General features: G+C 44.8%; 1 protein-coding gene across 13 annotated transcripts in view; it reads right to left on the reverse strand.

Annotated features, from left to right (window-relative positions):
- The window catches only part of TLN2 (talin 2), a 494,903-nt gene that overhangs the window by 84,641 nt on the left and 387,212 nt on the right, over positions 1-23,050 (reverse strand). For all 13 annotated transcript variants that reach the window (XM_069596307.1, XM_069596312.1, XM_069596310.1 and 10 more), the window contains 8 exons: positions 16,644-16,737; positions 15,628-15,717; positions 13,292-13,414; positions 11,844-11,987; positions 10,022-10,183; positions 3,623-3,763; positions 3,014-3,195; positions 1,208-1,340 (listed from right to left, as the gene is read on the reverse strand). In XM_069596307.1, coding sequence (XP_069452408.1) covers positions 1,208-1,340; positions 3,014-3,195; positions 3,623-3,763; positions 10,022-10,183; positions 11,844-11,987; positions 13,292-13,414; positions 15,628-15,717; positions 16,644-16,737 — 1,069 coding nt within the window. The remainder of the gene's footprint in view (positions 1-1,207; positions 1,341-3,013; positions 3,196-3,622; positions 3,764-10,021; positions 10,184-11,843; positions 11,988-13,291; positions 13,415-15,627; positions 15,718-16,643; positions 16,738-23,050) is intronic.

Consider the following 23,050-nt stretch of genomic DNA (forward strand, 5'->3'; position numbering starts at 1 on the left):
ATATGGTATAAATAGGAAGCACATGCATATAAAAGGAAGGGATTTTCTTCCCAAGGAGGAAGTCAAGACAGAGGATATACTTTGGAAGGGTGGTGAAAGAATGGGAGAGCAAGAAGTGGGAGGGGTGCTCATCATCTCAGTTTCTTGCTCAGGGTGCTAGTTACAGAATGTGCTTAGTTGGTGGCGGTCTATGAAGCTGTACACATATGACTAGCAACTGTTTTTATGTATATTCTACTTTAATAATAAGTTAACAATAATTCTAACATTCTACATGGAATGAGAATGGATATTATTTCTTTCTTTCCTTGGAAATGGGGAAGATGGGTAAAGTTGGAGTGAAATAGTTCTATTACTAAAAATAACTAATTATAACTAAAGACCCTGCTTAGAGACAGGCCAAAGTTCATTTTTTTTTCCCTATTCTTTGGCCATCCCACACGACATGTGGGATCTTAGTTCCCCAACCAGAGACTGAGCCTGTGCCCCCTGCAGTGGAAGGCAGTGTCTTAACCACTGGACCACCAGGGAGGACCCCAAAGTTTATTGTTGATGAGCTCTGGATCAGGAAGGAAACATTAGTCAATAGACCATCCATATTTATTAAGCACCTTGAGTTTCAGGCACTTTCACACAGGAAAAAAAGAAGTATGAATCAGGGGACTTTGTAATAAGTAATAGAAAAAACTCAAGGGAGCAAAGTAGGAAAGTCTATTCTCAACTTCAAAATAATGGGCAAGAGAGGGCAAAGTGACTCTGAATATTGAGTAATAAGGGCAGAATCTTTGATCTCTTCACGGACAAAACACAGAGCATTGAGTACTGAATTTGCCCATTAGTCCAAAAAGCACATTGCTGAAATATGACACGGAAGCACTCAAAATTTACATGCTTAGGTCTGCTCTACTGAGGTATTCAACTGAATATGGTAACTCCACTTACTGATATACTTTTCTTTGACAACAATCATTTCCTCCCAAATTTTAGCCACAGTACACATGTTCTTTCACCAAAGCATTGTTCTCTGCTCCACATGTGCCCTACCCCCTCCCAACAACTTCCCAGGCTGGTTCCAGGGGAAGATGGTCCAATGATGAAACTCTCGCATCAACAATGTGTTGGTGCTATTCTCCCATTCCTAAAGCCTGGTGCTGGGATTCTTCAGTCCTTCCACAGGCTTTCAGGCTGACCAAACAGCCCCACATACCTCCACGGAGATGTCATCCCTCGTGGCCAAGCTCTGGCTGACGGCCGCCAGCGAGGCCTGCTCGATGTCCCGGATGCACCGGTTGATGCTGTCGATGGAGAAGTCACACTCTCTCTGTCCCGGGGCCTTGTCCCTAGAAGGGACAGGGCAAGTTGAACAAAGGCTCCGTGAAGGGCAAGCCCCACAGCCTGCTCTAGCACTAGAGGGCCTGGAGCCCCTGTCTACTTTCTACCCCACCAGACTTCCCTGGTGGCTCAGACAGTAAAGTGTCTGTCTACAATGTGAGAGACCTGGGTTCGATCCCTGGGTTGGGAAGATTCCTTGGAGAAGGAAATGGCAACCCACTCCAGTACTCTGGCCTTGGAAATCCCGTGGATGGAGGAATTTGGTGCAGGCTACTACCCATGGGGCTGCAAAGAGTCGGGCACAACTGAGAGACTTCACTTTCCCTTTCCATTGCTTTAGCAAGTGCATCCCTGACCTTTGCTCGACAATGCTTCTCTGCAGAACCCAGGCATTTCTTCATTTAACACCTGTGCTCAGTCTGCTTATTTATGGTGGAAGGTAGGGTGCTGTCCTGCATCTCAGGCAGGTTGCCAGGCAAATGAAACAGTCTGGTATTGGATTCTCCATTCAGTGGCTTAAACATAGAAACATCATTTAAAAACAAAACAAAACAAAACAAAAATCAGTGCATTTCCAGGGTAAATATACTATGCTCTCTACACTGCATACTACTCACAAAGTCCTGGGCTATGGCAGGAGTTAAAATGTTTAGTGGATCTTTCTTCGCAAGGTATTAGAAAGTTGATGTACTCCTAAGTTTTAAAAGTAATTAAAAGACAAAATATAACTGAGGAAAGGGACGCAATTCCATACTGTAGGCGATTAACTTTGGTCAACTTCAAAAATATTTTATCTACGCAGGGAATAACTTTTCAGGCTCCTGCTATCACCAAGGAGGGTAGGGATGCCAAGAGTTACTGTAGGACCTAGAATATTCTTTTTGTCTTATCAGCAAGGTAAGTTAACCATGAAGTGAAAGTGAAAGTTGCTCAGTCATGTCCAACTCTTTGCCACCCCATGGACTATACAGTCCATGGAATTCTCCAGGCCAAAATACTGGAGTGGGTAGCCTTCTCCAGGGGATCTTCCCAACCCAGGGTCGAACCCAGGTCTCCCGCATTGTAGGTGGATTCTTTATCAGCTGAGCCACAAGGGACAAAAGTACAAAGTACAAAGTGAAGTCGCTCAGTCATGTCCGAGACTCTCTGCGATCCCATGGACTGTAGCCTATCAAGCTCCTCTGTCCATGGAATTTTCCAGGCAAGAGTACTGGAGTGGGTTGCCATTGCCACAAGGGAATCCCAAAGTTAACCATAAATTCTGCTCAATATACAGTGGTGCTCTCTGCCTAAGCTCCTAGGTATAGACAATATGGTACAATGGTTAGAAGGACCTAGGCTAAAGCAATCAGACCTGGGGATGACCTTGGGAATGTTATCTAAATTTCTTTCTGAATTCTCTCATCAGGAAAAGGGAGATAATAGCAGCATCTACTTTACAAGGTTGTTATGATAAACATAAATTTAATACAGGTAAAATGCCTTGAATAGTATCTACCATATAACAAATACTTAAGCTAATATTTGTATTGTTGTGATAAGTGCTACCATTGGTCCTAAAGAAGAAAAAAATGATGACAATAATCAATAACATTGCTATTAAATAAAAGTCCTGATGGGCTTATCCCCCTCCTGCCCTGTCAGATGCAGGCTGCAAGCAATTTCTGAAGGAGACACTAACCTGATGGACGTGATGAGACTCTTGATAGAGTCAGACACAGTGTGGGAATGTCCGGCTAGCACAGACCAGGTGGGCGGGTCTTTGGGGTTGATGGCCAGTGAGCGGGCAGTGCGGATGAGGTACGATGAGCTTTCCAGCATAGTCTTGGCTGAGACCAGGATTGGTTCCTGTGCCTGGGAGCCCTGGAACCAGACAGCGGAAGTCAAGCACAGGGCACACAGATTAAGTGAATGAGTTTGACCCAGGAAGGTCATGTTCTTTATCAAGACAGAGGGAAGGGAACCATGGAAGCTGGCTCACATGGAGCCTGGATGGGGAGAACTTGGGGAGAATACGTCCAATCTTTAAGTATCATTTTTGAGTTTGACATATACCAAGAATCAGCCCCAAACTGCCCAGAGATTGTTCTCAACATATAAAACCAAGACATCACCTTTTGAGAGATATACCAACATAGTTTCATTAACTGCACGTGTCATCACTGACAAAATAACAGTGCCCTATGTGTTGACAGAGAGGGGTTTGGAATTCTTAACTGTTCGTTCCATTCAGGGACACACAAAACTAGCCACAGGACTCAGTGTCACTGTTGCTGTGAAGACTCCCTACCTCGGAGCTGATCTGGGCAGGGACGCTGACAAACTCAGGGTTGGAGGCGAATGCCGTCAAGTTCTCCACGGCTGCAATCAGGGGGGCGGTGGCGACGCGACACTTGTTGCGGTTGTCCTCGGAGAAGTCCCCATCCAGGGCCTGACGCGGGCAGACACAGAGATCACTCCTGGGCCACGGCAATCACCGCCCAGTGAAAAGGTTCAATGGGAATACTCAAAAGGTCTGGTGAATTCATAAACAAGGAATAAGAACTGACGAGCAGGATTTCTGCCAGCAAGCAGAGTGGCTAATTGAGCAATGATAAGGAATAAAGCTGAACGTATATGGCTCACAGGCCAGCCAACCTCACAGTCCATCAACTCCCTGCTCACATGATTCAAAGGGTGCCCTGTTCTCCACTCCCCAGTCATGCTACCAAACCTTGCGGCTGAGTCACTTTCTTCCCTACTTTTGAAACTATGTTTTGGCCCCTCCGTTTCACTCCAGTTAATTCTATTCCCTCCAAAACTATAAAAATACAGGTTTTCACACTGCGTAGCACTTTGAACTTCTAAGTTTACCCAGACATCCCTGAATAACTGACAGAGGGAGGACTTTTGTATCTGCTATTCTGAAATGAGCAAAACGGAATGCAATGGAGAAAAAACAGAACTATTTTAAACTAGAGTTAGAACTAGTTTAAACTAGAGTTAGAACTAGTTTAAACTATTTTAAACTATTTAAAAAACTAGATCTATTTCCTAAAATATGGACAAATCTCACAGTTGTAATATTTAGGTAAGGATGTCAGACACAATATGATATCCATGATATGATTCCATTTGTGCAAAGTACAAAGGCAGGTGAGACTACTTCTGAGTGTTGGCTGTCAGATCGCCCTTTTGAGCCAGCGAGACTAACGGAGCACAAAGTGGGCTTCTGGGGGCTGGCCATATTCTGTCCCTTCATGTGGCTGCAGTTACTTAGGCTTCTTCAGCCTAGGAAAATTCACTGAACTCTACACATATGGATTTCTTGGTCTATGTATCTTATGCTTTCAAAGCTTATTTCTTTTTAAAATTAGCAGGATTAATACCATACCCCTCTTCTCCTTTTGCCTTGGGTGTAAGATGAGATGGTTAGATAGTATCACCAACTCAATGGATATGAATTTGAGCAAACTCTGGGAGATGGTGAAGGACAGAGAAGCCTGGTGTGCTGCAGTTCATGGGGTTGCAAAGAGCTGGACACGATTTAGTGACTGAACAATAACAACGTGACCAGAGCACTGAATGAGTCATCACATCACCGATTAACAGCCTTCCTGGAAACCAATCCAGGAAAGCAGCCTGTGACGCATGCCAGGCCAGCCCACAAAGGGTTAACACCTGGATCCAAAGTTCCCCAACCCTGGACGCCACATTCTCAAGTCCAAGACTGTTAGAACCAACAGTCTGTGATCCAGTGACAGCACTCCTGTCTCACAGCAAAGGGCTACATTTGAGAAGGCAGTTATGCTTGTAGAATAACATACACTTCCTTGTTAAATGACCAACCAAACTTTTAATGTAACCATTATGAGCAGTATATAAAAGTCAGTTTAGACAATTAGTGAGCAAAAAGCCAGAGGCACCAGCATTAGGAAGTAAACTGGATTTGACATGGGAATGTTTCTATTTTTCAACACGGCAAGAGGAGTCAGGCATGATTAGATTTAAAGGCTATTTGAATAACAACAATATTCCAATCAAGCCTTGGCAACTTGGGACAGTAATTATACATCCACCATGCTACTATTTTCAGAGGAATTCCCATAAGCCCGGTTAATTTAGTATCTTTGCTAATACTGTGCAGAGCTCACCTCTGCTCATGCCCTTCTCCACCAGACAGGCACTGACCTTGACCCAACCTTGCCCATTTTGTGGTTCTTCCAGGCCCAGTGGAAATCCAGCGTGCCTGCTACTCAGTCACACTGATGGCTTCAATTCTGACTGCCACATGTGCTCACTAAGTGTTAAGTTAGCACCACCCGTTACCTGCCCTGCAGCACTGCCCTGGTGATGTGGCAGTGAGCAATCCCGCTGTTCTCATGATCTTACACTATTACCATCACTGACTGCTTGAGGTCAGGCCCTTCCAGCTCAGTGGAAGATGCCCAGCTTCTGGGCGGTGCCACTTATTCCTCCTACTCTTGCCCTCTCTGCTCTCCTCCCATCCTCTTCTTTACTTTCGACAACGCCCTCAGTCTATTAGGAAGGCAGATTTCTGATCATGTCACCAAACTTTAGGTGAACTTATGAAAAATGTCGAGATGATTACCCCAGGTAAATTCCAAGGAACGGTTTTTCTAATTGTGCAGTTTCATCAACTGAATCAACAGGATGATGAAAAGTTTTTTTTTTTTTGAGCATGGGCCCTAAAATCATAAATCATGTGGCCCATTGCAGGTCAAGGGCAGGACCCTGAATAGTATGGACTGTGGACTAGAATGTCAAGCTCCAATCCAGCACTGTTGTTCATTTTTAAGAGGGAAAAGCACCAAGTGTCAGAAAGTATGGTTTGTTTACATGGAGAGTTATTTCAGTTTTCATGGAGAGTTATTTCAGTTATTTTCAGTTCAGTTATTTCAGTTATTTCTGGGGATGGCTGAGACTCCCCAGTAAACTGAATACTTAGATCTGGCTACAGGTAAATTTTAGGCAGGCATGACAGTTTTCATAGAGACATTCCACGTCACGTAATGACTAGCACCCCAGCCATAACAACAGCTCCACTGAGCCAAATGTGCAGTCCCCACCAGGAGAAGGGCACTCTCCACCCTGGGCCAGCAACTCTGAATTTTCTTATTTAGCAAAATCTCACAGAGATGGGGGAGAAATCATTTCTGCATGTGCAACAGAACCAAGGCTTCATGGATTTCAAGGATTAGAAGGGATCTTGCTGCTGCTGCTTAGTTGCTTCAGTTGTGCTCGACTCTGTGCGACCCCATGGACTGTAGCCCACCAGGATCCTCTGTCCATGGAATTCTGCAGGCAAGAGTACTGGAGTAGGTTGCCATGCCCTCCTCCAGGGGATCTTCCCAACCCAGGGATTGAACTCGGGTCTCCTGCATTGCAGGCAGATTCTTCATTGCTCAGCCACCAGGGAAGCTCTAGAAGCGATCTGAAAGATCACTTAATCCCAAAGCTCCAATGTTCCAGGTGACAAAACTAACACCTAGAAAGTGACATGTGAGGCTAAGCTCATGCCTCAAACCAGAATCCAAGACCCCTGGCTCTCTTCCCTCCTACTGACCTTAGAAAAGGCAACAAGAAAAGGCATAAGAAGCCCAAGAGGTTTTTTTCTCCCTCCTTTTTATCTCAAGAAACCCACTTTACCAATTCAAACGAAAGGATGATCAAGAAAGCATACTTACAACCGAGTTTAAACTGGTTAGTGAGAGCTGGACCTGGTATCTTTTGGACGCCCAGGAAGCACTTCATGGCAAAACCCTGAGCTTCAACTCTGCTGTGAAATGCAAGGCTGGGCTCCGGCTTCTCAGAGCAACAGAAGCCGTTCTTGCACAACTTCTACTTGGCATCCAAACCTGAGTGACTGCACATTTAAAATAACATTCCATTCCCCACATCTGATTTGAGGCTAAGTAAGAAGCTGACGGAAGGGAGAAGCCGGCACGGGTGCATGTGGGGACAAGCAGGTAGATGGCACCCACGGTTAGGGGTCCGAGTGCTTCCAACTTGGCCGGCATCGAGAGCAGGGCCTGGTCAGGAGGGTGCACACATTTATTCTTTCTGAGCCATGCTTTGGGATCACAAAGAATGCCATCAGTAGAGATTTATGATTCCTGGAGGCAGACATTCTAATGGGTGCTGATAACCCACTGCGATGTAATCTGCTCCCTGCTCTCCAATGCCCCTCCGGGAAGGGGGAGGTTCCCCCCTTTCTTCAGGACTAGAAAGGTGTGGTGCTTAGGCGTACCCTTGTGATTTAAAGGGAAAAATAAGGTTGATTAAGAAGTACAGAGCTTAGAGCAAAATGCAGCCTTGATGGCAGCCATTTCAGGCATTTAGAGAATTAAATATTTATTTGTTCTGCTATTTGGCAGAATTCTTAACCGCTCCTTAACTCAGGAAATCTATTCGATATGTAGTATGGTATGCTGCACTGAAAGGACCTTCACCATTTTCCTATTAGTAAATTAAAAGCAAAGTTTATTTTCTTCAGCAAAGCCTGCCCCCTGATGGGAATCGAAAAGCCAAGCTCACTTCAGCAAGCTGAGGGGTGAGTGGGTCATTTCTATGCCTCCTGCACTGCTACTGATCCCTGGGGTACTGGCGGGCGAGGAGGCCTCAATCTCCCCCACGTTACAGGAGCCTGCATGCACAGGCCTAGCTTTCAGGCCATCCCAAGAGCTCACTGGCTATAGGGAGCTACAAAGAGGGTTTGCCACTGTGAGCAGAATCTGAAGAGGAGACGAGATCTTAAAGGAGACAGGTCAGGACTGAAAACCGAGTAACGGGGCAGCAAAGAAAGGTGGCTGAGTGACTTCACTTTCACTTTTCAATTTCATGGACTGGAGAAGGAAATGGCAAGCCACTCCAGTGTTCTTGTCTGGAGAATCCCAGGGACGGGGGAGCCTGGTGGGCTGCCGTCTATGGGGTTGCACAGAGTCGGACATGACTGAAGCGACTTAGCAGCAGCAGCAGAATTTGTAAAGAAGAGTTTCTTACCTTTTCCCTTCCTTGGCCCATCTAAATACAGCCTGTTTTTTGACAATCGAAACAATCAGAAAATGGTCAAGTTTAACTGAAGTAAGTAAATTACATGGCAACGAACTATGATGTCACTACTTTTCAATTCTACAGCTGTCTTCCACCCCTGCATCTCCCCAAACTTGCACACAAGCACTCTAAACACACCCAGGGATTTCTTCCCAGGCTGGTGAGAGGGGTTAGTCTCTCCATGGTATGCACTCTGCAGGCCAAGAGTGAGAGCAGGTTTGGAAAGAGCAGGGGATCTGGGTTTGAATTCCAATCCCCTCCTTACTAGCTGAGTCACCCCAGGAAAGGTACTTAACATCCTGTAAAGATGGGGATGATGAGCACAGGGTAGTTGGCTGTGTGGCCTGAATGAGAGATCTATACAAAATATGGAACAGGCCTTGCTCAAATTAAATATTAAAAAATGTAAGCTTTCTTCATTTCTAATACTATGGATCTTGATGCTCATTAAAGTGAGCTGCCACCAGGATCCTGGGGGCACCTGGGCATGAACTTTAATTTATTTATTCATCTTCAATCGATCCTATTATATCTTCAAATAGGTGCCTTTTACTTTTTAAAAAGGCTGTTTAAACAGCTGCACAGTCTCTCCTTGGCTTCTGCTTGGCCCAGCCTGCTGACTAGTTTCTCCACAAGATTAAATTGGCTTTGTGGACAGAGGGGTCTGGTGGGCTAGAGTCCATAGGGTCGCAGAGTTGGACACAACTGAAGCGACTTGGCATGCAGGCACAGTGCAGGAACGAGGAGGGTGGTATCATATCCTCAGGAGGGAATAGGTGGTAGGGGAGCCCCGCTCCTCCAGGACTTGCCGAGCAACAAAGCAGCTCACCTCACCTCCACGACTGTGAAAACCCTTCAGTAAAGTCAAGCCCTCTGACACCCCTCCCTCCGGCAGGTCTGGTTTGCACAGAACTGGCAGCTTGCCTCTATGACAGTCTCCTTTGGAGGCTCTTTGCCTGGGGTCAACTGTCTAGACGGTGGCTGTCTCCCCACCTGGTCAGCTGCTTGCTCTCTGCTTGGTGTCCCACGTAGGGCAGGCCAGGTTTACAGTCTGACTGCCCAGATACAAACACTACAGCCCAGTTACGGCAAGTGCCTCCTCACAGGGCACCCTGACCTGCCACTCCCACCCCCGCACCTGTTTATGACCTCGATCACAAAGATGAACTTGTTATTGACACGGGACATTCTATTTTAAGAAGTTGATGCTCCACTGAAAATATTTAAACAACTAAAAATGGAAGAGATATCATAGGCTAGAATAGATTTTTTTTTTTAAAGATGAAAGAGATTTTCCCAGCAATTTCCCATTCCCTTCTTCTTCCACCTTATCTCTTAGTCCAGAGATATGTAACAATCATGGTAAGGCCCCTCAAAACTGTCCCCCTCCACAAACACATAGCTTACCCCTCCCTACACACTATGCAGAAGGTTCGTAGAGACCAAGGCTGTTGGTTTTTCCTAAAAACTATGTCCATCACCAGTGAACTCCTCCTCAGTGACTGAAATCACGAGAACAAATGAGAAGTTGCCCCTCACTAGAAGCAAGTCTAGGAGCCGAGCTTCACTGCCATACCTCTTTCTCACCTGCAGCAGGTGTTACAAAGATTCCTGAGGTCTTAGCTCAGTGACCTACCTTTATGGTCTTCACCAGGTTGGCGGTGCTGTTGGCGACCTCCTTGGCGGACTGGACAAAGTGCCTCTTGGCCACGGGGTTGCCTGTCTTGGATGAGGCGATGCGGCAGGCGTTGCACAGGGCTGAGGTGTGCTTGGCGACAATCGTGGCAGCGGACAAAACCTACAACGCAGGGACTAGGTTGGGGGTCCCCCACACTTCAGTGCAGAGGGGATCAGTTCAAAAGAAGTCCACCCAGGTCCCCAGCCCTGGATTCCCCCAACTCACACATCTAGGGCTGCTGTAACTAAAACCCATGTCTCTAGCTCTGCTACCCCCAGAGTCTCACCAAGAAAGGGGAGGGCGAGAATTATTAAGGTAGAAAGAAGAAACAAAGAAAAAGAAAGCTGGTGCTGCTGTGGTGATGGGAATGGGCTGGGCTCCAGGTGGTCTTAGAGGAGAGGCTGTCAGTATGCTTTGCAACCTCTAGCCAGGAGGGATATAGCCCAGGGCCTAGGTTGGGGTTACCCAACAGAAATATAGTGCAAACCACATACCTAATTTTAAAATTTCTAGTAGCCACATTAAAATAAGTACAGAAACAAGGGAGGTTACTTTAAATGACATATTTAATTAAACCTCAGATATTTCACCATGTAATCAATTTAAGAAGATTAAACATTTTAATCCTTTATCATACTAAGTCTTTGAAATCGGTCTGTATTTTATACTTACAGCCCATCATGGTTTGGACCAGTTACATTTCAAGTGCTTAACAGTTATGTGCAGCTGTGTGTCACCCCCAACCCCAGGCAGGCTGTAGGCGCCTTATGAAGGGGTCTGGCTCAAGAATTTTGCAGGCTCCACCTCAACTGCTTTTCTGAATCTGCCTGATCCACTTTGCTGAGGCTGGTAACACTCTTTGGCCTTAACTGGACAGGTGAGGCATCTCAGGTACACTGATGCTAGTTGGGGTCCAGGTGGTCCCTGTATTATCTCCTTTACTGGGGTCCTTCTCTTGCCTCAAGGATACTGGTCCCAGGGTCAAGCATGGACGAGCCCCTCATGAGCTGCCTCTGCTGGCCCATATAGGCCACTCTTGTTCCTTATAGTACATACTGCTGGAATTACTGGGCTTACCAGGTGGCGCTAGTGGTAAAGAACCTGCCTGCCAATGCAGGAGACATAAGAGATGCAGGTTCGATCCCTGGGTCAGGAAGATCCCCTGGAGGAGGGCACAGGTCGCACAGAGTTGGATAAGACTGAAGCAACTTAGCACACTGGAATTACTGAATCTGATCCATGCCACTTGGGTATCAGAAATATCACAGAAAGTTGCAAAATTCTACCTAGTTCTCAAATGTCTCTATGGCTCTTTTTGCACTGCAGGTTCTGACTCAGCTTTGGGGCCTGGCTCAGCACCACTATTTCCAGGAAGTGACCCCTGACAGCCCCTCAGAGAAACCACTGACAATCCTGGCATGGTCATCATACCCCAATCATTCCAGCATATTGGGTCTTACTCATGGTGACCCTCAGTGCTGAGCACAGAACAAGCCCTCCATGTATCTCCCCGGAACTGATGAATGGAACTGTGAGCCTCCTGATGAATCTCGCTGTGATTACACCACTGTGACTGCCTTCCAGCACTCCATTCCAAAGCACCTACCTGTATTCACCTTCATCATATTTTGCCATAATCCTCTAAGTCATTATCTGGCTGGCCTTGCAAGCTCTGAAAAAGCAGTAATCTTCATCCTCCCAGTCTCCTACCACCCACCTCCAAGAGCTCAAGGATGCATAGACCTCATATTCCTCACCCCCTTCCCCTGCCCAAGGTTACCTGTGATGGGCTGCTGCCGGGATCCACCAGGTTCTGGCACGCCATCTGGATAGCCTGGTTGGCCCTGGCAAACTGGATGGGATCCACAAGGCCCTGGTGGCCTGCCTGGCTGTTTGGATCAGAGATGCCGACCAGGTAAGCAGCCTGGGAGGGAGGAAGAAGGCCACAGCTCAGGCTCTGTGTGCACCTAGATAAGCCTGCGGGGGACCCTGGACCCACAGTGTGCCTGCAGCAGTCATTCTCAGGCACTCCCAGTGCCAGGCGGTCAGAGTCACCTCATCAGTAAGAGTTTAGGGGCAGACAAGCTGATGCTCGCTTGGGCCAGGGAAGTGCCGGCAGGAGTCTGCTATGGGCTTTGGGGAACAAAGTCTCCTTGTTCTTCGAGAAGCTCTTCCAGGGGAACATGACGAAGGGTGCATGTAGCCCTGGGTGCTCTGGCAGCCACCTTATGACTGAGGAGGCCCAGGCTCAGCATGAAGCTTTCTCTTTAGCTGGCAGACGGGAGAGGGAAAAAAACAACTGGGTGTAGACTGATGGCGTGGAATTGCTGGGTAAGCCAACCCTGGAACCTGCCCTACACGAGGGCTTCTCATCTCATAGTCTAACGTATCTTAGTGTTTTGGCCAATTTTTTCGAACAGTAAGTAAGAATGAGTAAGACGGTTCAGGGAAACAAAATAAAGGTAATATTTAGTCTCCAACAGGACAAGAGGCTAGAAGAGAGGTCTCTTCTTCAAATGCTTTGAGTGTGTTAGCCAAATAACAGGGAAGAGATGAATCTGTGAGGGGGCATTTTAACCTCAGCTCATTTCCCCTGAGATACGAGGAGCAGAATAGGAGGGAGGCAATTTCACTCCCCAAACTAGGGATGTTTTTCTTTGGTTCAACACCATCTTCCTGGCTTGAGGTAACTGTCAGATGATAAATCCTTCAAGGTAAATGCTGACATTTTTGAAAGTTCAGTGACATGAGCCCAGTAATTATTGGAAATGCACAGGACCTTCAAAGACGAGCCAGGAACATGCCTGATCATGTCTCTGAGTGATGGCATCTAATTTTTTTTCCCTCTGATTCTAAAAAAGAGCGTGACTAAGATTTTTGCAACTCTAAAGCCTCAGAGGGAATTTGAATTATGTAGTACCCATCTCCCCCGACCCTAAACAACTTATCTGCAACTATGACCTTAAAAATTTTTTTTTAAAAAGCTGGCCTCTGAACCCTTATGTTGGCTTTATAGTATTCAGGGTCCTCTCCAGTCTGGGCTCTTCCTGGGGGTAACTGGCTGATATTTTGCCTAAATGCTCAGGAAGCAAAAGAGCCACCACGGTTTCTATGGTTTAAGTGGTGGTGGTCGGAGTTGGGGCTGAAGGCCCCCGCGCCTCCCTCGTGGACCAGGCACAGGATGGGCTGGAAGGCCTACATCATGGGGCATGGGGACCAGTCCCTTACCTGGGCTGCAGCCTCCGTCAGCCCACAGAGAGCCTTGGACGCAATCCCCACACACTCCCCAAAGGCAGGGAGGTCCCCGGTTTTGGCATTCTGCGAAATCCCTGCCATCGACTCTCCCAGAACCTGCAAAACACATCACCAGTGATACTGTGACCAGCATTCCTTCAGACCATGAGGTAAAGGGGCTACCCTTCCAACTTGCATACTCAAGGATGTTTTATTTATAATATTTGCATTATTTTCCTTTATATGCAGTAAGAAGAGATTCAAGATAATTATATCGCTTCTATCTCATTAAAGAGAAGTACATAATGAAAGTATGAAGCTTTCATCTAAAAGTTATCTATATCTCAAGGAGGTACAGTTAATATACACCAATCACTAAAGTAAAATCTATACAGGGCATCCTATGGGCAAATGGTCTAAACTGACCATCACACAAAATCACACATATCTGCCGAGCTGTAGATGAAGACACACCCAGAAAGTAGAAAACACACCCGTCCCTTCATTTATTTATTGACAGTAAAATCTAAATATATCTTTAAGGAGTGTACATGTAAAGAGGAAGATAGTCTGAAACTAAGGCTAAAAAAATTTTTAAGGCTAAATTCTTAAAGTATTTCCCTCTACTTTGAAAATCATGGGTATATTCTTTTTTCAGAGGTCTTGAAAATAATAGTCAAAAGGGATTTTAGTATTCAGAATCCAACCCAGGGAGGTCAAGCACCCTGCACAAGGGGAGACAGAAGGTCACAGGGGCAGAGGCAGGGTGTCTGCCCCGTATCTGGGGCTGTGTCTTCTATAGTCTCCTCAGGTCCCAGGAAGGCAGGTGTTACTTTCCAGGGTCACAGATGGTAGAACTGAAGGATGTGCAAGGGACGCTTTAGGGAGACTATCAAATTCACGTCTAGAGCACAACACAGAGCTCTTTGTTTGTCACGATGCCATCTTGGATGGGGAAAGAAAGAAATTCCCTGAAGTTGCCTAGATATACAAAATAATCCAGTTTACATAAGGACTTGCAAAGCAGTTGGTGGGTATTTTTATATACGGTATTTTCCTTTCCTTCTCCCTGCACCCCTCTTTAAGAAGAACAGTTTCTTTGGATCCAAGTGTGGGAAACACGTGCAGCCTCCGTTTAGACAATCCATAGTACCATAAAGGATGCTGGACAAAGCAAACTCTAGTCTTAGCCCAGCTTGAAGTAAGCCCTCCTGACACCATCAATACAGCTGTCTCTCCAAGCAGGAGAGCCCGAGCCATTCTCATTGCAGGCTTGCTGTTGTTCCATCGCTATGACAGGTTGGGCTCTTTTGCGACCGCATGGACTGTAGCCCACCAGGCTCCTCTGTCCAGGGGATTTCCCAGGCAAGAACACTGGAGTGGGTTACCATTTCCTTTTCCAGGGGATCTTCCCGACCCAGGGGTTGAACTGCATCTTCGCATTGGCAGGCAAGTTCTTACCACTGAGCCATCAGGGGAGCTCTGCTGTCTCCCCAGAGCTAACGTAAACGTGACATAAACCAACGCGCAGGAACACTCCACGTACAAAGCCAAATGGCAACTGCTCAATATCCATTCAGCTGACTTGCATTTCGTTTCACCTGGTCCTGAGACATTCTCAAAAACACTGGTGTTACTACCAAAGGTCAGTGTTTCTCAATCTTTTTTTTTTTAAACTTTTAAAATATTATTATTACTGCTCTGCTAAGAAGACTTTTTAGACTACCCTCCCTCCAATTGCCACGCATATTAAATTAGATACTAAGAAATCAGAATTTGTTGAGCAAGGTTAAGATTTGGAGAAGGGAGGATACAAACCATTGTATTATCTTGGATATTTTCACTGCTTGCACCCCCAAAACCCCCACAAATTTTCATGTCCCTTGAGAACACATGCCATAAACGGATGGTAACAGGAACACACAGGACAGTCTGGTATACGGTCGTTGATAGGCTTTCGCCAGCATGCAGTCCCAGGTGATGGACATACATGCTTAGATTCACAGTAAGACTCATCCCTGAGAGGGTATAAGCAGTGGTTCTCAGAGTGTGGCTCCTGGACCACGTGGCCAGACCTGGGAACTGGTCAGAAATGCACAATCTCGCCCATTTTGGGAGGTACTGAATCAGAAACTTAGGGGTGTGGGTGTGGCCTAGCAATCTGTGTTCAACAAGACCCCCAGGTGATTGCGATGCATGGCTAGGTTTGAGAAACACCCGGGCAAAGGCACCACGAGCCTTTTAAGACATGGGCATCCCCAGGCCTGTGCACACAAAGCATGATTCTTGCCCACAGTGCGGAGGGATGCTAACAGCAAAGTCAGGCTCACCTTGGAATTTTCCATCACACTCTCGATGCAGTCAAAGTAGGAGAGGTCACTGACGGGTTCATTGGGATTGTCCAACATCCCCTTAACAGTCTACAAAGGAGAACATGACTTAAAAAGCAACCCAGCCTTAGAACAAGGGAAACAACAAAAAATACCAATTATCACAGAATTCTGATCACAATCGCTCATTACACACATTCCTGGGAGGAATTTCAGCTGCATCAGTGGCCTGATCCACAACCTGGGTTTCAGTCAGGCCCTTCAGAAGGTGCAATTAACTCTCCTCTCCACCCCTAGCCTACCCTCTCTCACATGGTAAGTATTCCTATTTCAGAAAACTAAAGGTACATAGGGTATGACCAAGCCACATCTACTGAGATAAACAATACAACCTGAATTGGTTAAGACTGCTTTACGCACAAGTGGGCACACTGATTTTATTTTTACCCACATATACTCTACGGGCATAAATAAATTTACCGTGAAAAATAAACCCTAAGTATGAATATAAATTGATTAGCACCTCCCGCCCCCCGTGTTCTGGGCCACCAGGGGCCTCACGGCCACCTTCATAGTAATAAGTGTTATTCTTGGGTTTTCTCTAATGTATCCTTTACATGCTACAAAATCAAATGTACAAGAAGACCATTTTTACTCAAAAAGTACTCTATCCTAGCTTCTCCCAAAAGCCCTAGAAAAATTACTCTCAAACTTTTTAGGTAGAAATTACTCATTCTCAGCCTCCATTCAATACCAGAGGCCTCTTCCTGTTTGAAATAAAGACTCTCTTAAAAAAAACAACTGTTAGAGGAAATACAGAAGCAGGGGTGATAACCTCACCAAATCTAATTTTTCTTGAATTCCATCCCACTAGATGGATGGAATTCAAGATTAGAACTTTGGCCCCAAAAATTTCCTAGGAAAGATAAAAGGCAATCAAGGAGAATCTGACCCTGGAGGGAAAGGACAGACAGACACATGCTCTTAAATCCTCAGCAGCCTTTCCAGGGACCCACCTCGAGTTCCCGCAGGGCGTTATCACATTCCTTCTGGCCAGGAGCTTGCTGCGTGCACAGTGTGATGAGCTGGTTGATGCTCTCAGTCACAGCTCTGAGACAGAAACAGGAAGAGTGTTTTGGGTTGTGTTTTGTAAGATCAACAGAAATTTACCCAATGATGTTTTGTGGGCTCGACAGGACTACAATTAATTCACTATAAAGGCTGCGGTCCCCGTGAGAGCTCTTTCACAAGGCTCTAAACCAAAAATAAATCACAGGGAAGAGAGAATGAGAATCCACACCTTGCTTCTCATTATTTATTCACTGATTTAACCTTAAAAGTACTGATAGCTCTCTTAAGAAAAGCATCGGAGAAGGTGACGGCACCCCACTCCAGTACTCTTGCTGGAAAATCCCATGGACAGAGGAGCCTGGTAGGCTGTGGTCCATGGGGTCGTGAAGAGTCGGACACGACTGAGCGACTTCCCTTTCACTTTTCACTTTCATGCATTGGAGAAGGAAATGGCAACCCACTCCAGTGTTTTTGTCTGGAGAATCCCAGGGACGGGGGAGCCTGGTGGGCTGCCATCTACGGGGTCGCACAGAGTCAGACACGACTGAAGTGACTTAGCAGCAGCAGCAAGAAAAGTGTGGCCATATACTCACAAGAAAGAAGTCATAACGAAGTTGCAAATAGCAAAGAGCTCCTGTTAACACTGAAGTCAATATCCTTCACTAGCAGCCCATCAGGAATAGGATGATCTCAGCCAGGCTATTTTGGACAGCCTTTATGTAGTTTGGACTATTCTGTATATTTTAAAATAGTCACATTGTAAACTGTGCCTTATGATTTTCAAACCTCTTCTTTCCTTTCATTTCTACCTGATTGACCAGTTCCTAGAAGCTATAACAAAATCACTCTTTAAAAGAGCTATTTTCTTTGTTAACATCAATAGGAACCAGAGATTCTTAGATGATTTTATATGTGTTTCTATTCTTCCAAGAACTTAAGACACAGCCCAGAATTTTTTCTTCATTGGCAAGGGTTCTCCCTGGGCAGTTCTTCCTGGGCAGTCACTGTTTAGGTCAAGCCATGGATATATTTTAGAAAGGTATGGTCCATTCTGAGTTAATTCCTTTAATAAGGTGAGAAATATGGATCCAGATTTTAATGGGGGGGGATATATGGAGGTCTAATTATTCCATTACCTTTTTTGATCCAGATTTTAATGGCAGGGGGAATATCAGTTCAGTTCAGTTGCTCAGTCACGTGACTCTTTGCGACACCATGAACTGTAGCATCACCAACTCCTGGAGTTCACCCAAACTCATGTCCATTGAGTCTGTGATGCCATCCAGCTATCTCATCCTCTGTCATCCCCTTCTCCTCCTGCCCCCAATCCCTCCCAGCATCAGGGTCTTTTCCAATGAGTCAACTCTTCACATGAGGTGGCCAAAGTTTTGGAGTTTCAGCTTTAGCATCAGTCCTTCCAAAGAACACCCAGGACTGATCTCCTTTAGAATGGACTGGTTTGGGGGGGATATATGGAGGTCTAATTATTCCATTACCTTTTAAAATGCCATCCTTCTGGCTAACAAACACATGAAAAGATGCTCAACATCACTCATTATCAGAGAAATGCAAGTCAAGACCACAATGAGGTACCATTTCACACCAGTCAGAATGGCTGCGATCCAAAAGTCTACAAGCAATAAATGCTGGAGGGGGTGTGGAGAAAAGGGAACCCTCTTACACTGTTGGTGGGAATGCAAACTAGTACAGCCACTATGGAGAACAGTGTGGAGATTCCTTAAAAAAACTGGAAATAGAACTGCCTTATGACCCAGCAATCCCACTGCTGGGCATACACACCAAGGAAACCAGAACTGAAAGAGACATGTGTACCCCAATGTTCATCACAGCACTGTTTATAATAGCCAGGACATGGAAGCAACCTAGATGTCCATCAGCAGATGAATGGATAAGAAAGCTGTGGTACATATACACAATGGAGTATTACTCAGTCATTAAAAGGAATACATTTGAATCAGTTCTAATGAGGTGGATGAAACTGGAGCTGATTATACAGAGTGAAGTAAGCCAGAAAGAAAAACACCAATACAGTATACTAATGCATATATATGGAATTTAGGAAGATGATAATGATAACCCTGAATGCGAGACAGCAAAAGAGACGCAGATGTATAGAACGGACTTTTGGACTCTGTGGGAGAGGGAGAGGGTGGGATGATTTGGGAGAATGGCATTGAAACATGTATAATATCATGTAAGAAACGAATCACTAGTCTAGGTTCAATGCAGGATACAGGATGCTTGGGGCTGGTGCACTGGGATGACCCAGAGAGATGGTATGGGGAGGGAGTGGGGAGGGGGGTTCAGGATTGGGAACTCATGTACACCCGTGGCGGATTAAAACCAATACAGTATTGTAAAGTAAAATAAAGTAAAATTAAAAAAAAGAAAGTTAAAAAAATATAATAAAAAAAAATAAAATGCCATCCTTCTTGATTTGAATTGCTTTTGTAATTTTGTTGACAATCAGTTGACCATATTTGTGTGGGTCTACTTATGGATTCTGTTCTATTCCACTGAATTGTGTGTCTAACCTTTCATCAATATCACACTGTTTGGATTACTACACCTTTACGCTAGGTCTTAAAATTGAATTACCCTTGTTTTTATAAATGGAAAAAAGAGAGAGAGACAGAGAGAGACAGAGAGAGACACGAGATAATTCCATAAGGAGATGTTACAATAAGGTGCAAAAACAAGACTTAAACCCATGCTTATCTGACTCCAGTGCCAGATCCAAAACCATTTTTCTGCCGGGTGATAACTGGTCTGTACCTTTGGCAGGACCCTGAATGCTATTCAGTCGGTAACCACTGCAGCTAATGGGCAACTTAAACTAACAAAATAAAAATAGGATGCACATTGCTGCTAATCATTAACACTGTCTAATATAAAAATGCCTCATTTTATTAGTTAAATTGGCTTTGCAGCTTCCCACAGAATATCAAATTAGATGGAAAGTGATGTTGCCAATGTACCAAGGCAATCAGCTTAATTATTTGATGAGGAGCTACTGCTATGAATTTTAAATTTAGCAAGAATGATGGGAAGAAGGAAAACATTCCTCAACTCAAGAAAGAATCCTCAAATAGTTTCTGTAAGATTGATTCATTTTAAAACACAAAAAAGATTGATTCATTTATTTGGGGAAAAGTGCTTAACTATGGTGTCATGGGGGAAGCACTGTGTCTTCCAGGTGCAAAGCCAAACAAAGACAAGTGAGACAGCAGGACAGTCTCCAGTCGGGACCACCTTTGGAGGGTGCAGTTCATGACGTATTCATTGGCAGGGGCCCCCAAAGAGTCCAGCACCGTGTTGTGTGGCAGCCTTCAAGACACATTTTAGAGTGGGCAGGCTACATGTGTCAACACGGCAAAGGGTGCAAAAAGGCCCCAACTAGGATGACAATTATTTGGGGAATATTTCCACATATCACACAAGCTTTCCATTTAGCTTCTTTCAATGCTCCCCATTTATCTATGTTAAAAAAGCATGGTCTTTATATAAAGATATTTCCATTAGAAACTAGGTGTTCATGGGAATTCCCTGGTGATTAAGCAGTTAAGATTCAGTGCTTTCACTGCTGTGGGCCCAGGTTCGACAGCTGGTCAGGGAACTAAGATCCCATAAGCCTCGTGGTGCAGCCGAAAAAGAAAAACCCCAAAACAAAAACACAGTATTATGTAGAAAATAGATAACTAACGAGAACCTACTGTACAGCACAGGGAACTCTGCTCAGTGCTCTGTGGTGACCTAAATGGGAAGGAAATCCAAAAAGAGGGGTCTATGTATACACATGGCTGATTAATTTTATTGTACAGCAGAAACTGACACAGCACTGTAAAGCAATTATGCTCCAATAATAATAATAATGAAAACCCAAGTGCTTACAGTTGGTGAATTCAGAGACTATGTAGCTATTCACTGGCCTACGTCAAATATTTTTTAGAAGTAAAAAATTTCAAAGAAAAACTTGGGGTTAAAAAAGAAACAACAGACTAAGGGTTTGTGGTTGGATAATCCATAACAGTGCCAGCATGGCACTGCTTGTCTGAATGAGTCACCTCATAATACTGATCCATGACTGAAAAGCATTGTTTAGGTATCATTTATCCTCATAAATCATTTTAGAGTGTGAATTGCATAGCTAAATAAAAAACCTACAGAGGCAATTAGTTATGTAGATCTGACAATTGGAAATAGTATTTTTATGGTTCAAACTATAAAACATATTCATAAGAGCATAGGATTAGAGAAAACCCAAACACGCAACAATAAAGGATGACTAAACAGACAGTCTACAACATAATTCTGGAGATCTGTTAAGTCATGATATCATATTCCTTGTATCATAGAATATTCATGATGTACAATAAGTTAATGTTAGAAAAGAATATATAAGCATATATAAAGAATATATAAATGTGTAAACCATATGCATCGATACCAAAATGTTAAGTGATTTTACAATATTATTTTCAAAATTTATTATTACTATTTCTTGCCACTGATCGGCTTGCAGATCTAGTTCCCTGACCAGGGACTGAACCTGGGCCACAGGTGTGAGAGTGCCAAGTCCTAAGCACTAGACCACCAGGGCATCCCCAAACAATATTATTTTAAAGCAAAGGTTTTAGTAAATTCACTAAAATAATACGAACCAACCAACTCACATCATCGTAAAAATATGGCCAAAAGTAGTTGCATGCTCCCTGTGTTACATGTAAATCCCATTAGGCTTGAATTGTAGTTATTTTTATGTTCCCCATAGTTTTTTTTGGTAAAGAACAAAGCTATACAAATTCATTTTAAAAATACAAAAAATTAAATAACCATAATTTCATCATCTAGAGCTAGTGTTTTCTTATAATTCATTCTTTATCTAAGCATACGTAGCTACTCTCTGTCTTTAAACAATTGGAATCTACAACCTTAGATGTTAAAGGCTTTCTAACCTACAGCCAGTTAGTGTTCAGAGATACTAAATCGATTCAGGCAGGAGTTTGTGAGCTCTGGAAGGAGACTGTATGTAGACAGGCAATTGGGGCAGAGGTGAGAGAAGAAAATCAATCAATTTGTGCTCATGATGATCTATTAAGCATCCAATAGCGAGCGAGCTTGGAGGGAATAAAGCAACTTCAGACAATTCCCATCCTTAAAGGAGGATGTGCTTAGGAAGGCAGCAAAGAGCAAACCAAAATTTAACCTTTGGTATTCCCCGGGTCCTACCATCACAGGCATGGGGAGTAAAAAAATAATCCAGTTTAAAGCTCTCCAGGAAAGCAAGATGCTAGCAATCCAGTTGGAGAGGCAAGATAATGCACAGACAAGACATGAAGGTGCACCAAAGGAAGCAGTGATGGGGGTGTGACATCAGACAGGACTGGCGGGACACAGGCAGGACTCGCTGGGAGTGAAAGAAAAGTAAAGCCTTGACCACAGGTGTGGGCTCTGCCTATTAGGGAGCACCAGACAGGGACCAGAGCAATTGTTAAGTCAGGGCTCAGCAAGATCCCAATTTGGATAATGGGAACAGAACGCTGTAGAGGAGACTGAGAGACAGAAGGCCCAGTGTACATTTTTCTACTTTATAGCACGGAATTGCTATTTGCTGGGTCATCCTTTTTCACCATCTCTGGAGCCAGAAAGATGCCTGCCTGGCAGGAACTTCAAGGCAAAGGGCAGCATGGGAAGAGGCACCTCCTGCAAGGTCCTAGGGAGCCCTGGGGAAACCGGAAAGCCGCTGAACTCCTGGCTTAGGACGGTCCTGCTGCTGGCGGCAGTGGGCGTCAAGTCTTCAGCTCCCAGGAGGCCTTTTGAGCAGGGTGACTGTAGTCTGAGAAGCAGCTTGGGGGTGCTTGGAGGTAGAACACTCCTTTTTTTTTTTTTTCACCACTGCAGATTGGCTTTTCACTTCCTTGACTAAGTTCAGGGAGCATCAAACCAACCCCAAGTCACAGAAAAAGCTGATAAACAATTTACAGAGAGTCTCCAGCCCACCCAACTGGCCAGAAAAGAGCTGGAGCCAAGCATTTACATGGGAAGAACAACAAACCAGACACTCCACAGAAAATGAATTCCTCCCCATGAGGCATCAGAAACCAAGGGACCAGTTTGTACCAGGGCTCAAATGCAGAATGATAAGCAGAGCAAAAAACCCACATACTCTACTGCTCTCCCGGAAGTAAATCATTTTTTTTTCCAAAAGCAGGAAGAATCATGGTGACTAGAAAGAACAAAGAAAGGGTTCCAGTCTGCTGACACAGGAGCAGGGTGGAGCTGAGTCGGTCCAGGTGTGGGTCCCTACAGTGGCATGTCTGGGGTCTTTGGA

Source organism: Ovis canadensis, chromosome 7 (genome assembly GCF_042477335.2).
Source record: "Ovis canadensis isolate MfBH-ARS-UI-01 breed Bighorn chromosome 7, ARS-UI_OviCan_v2, whole genome shotgun sequence".
NCBI lineage: Eukaryota > Metazoa > Chordata > Mammalia > Artiodactyla > Bovidae > Ovis > Ovis canadensis.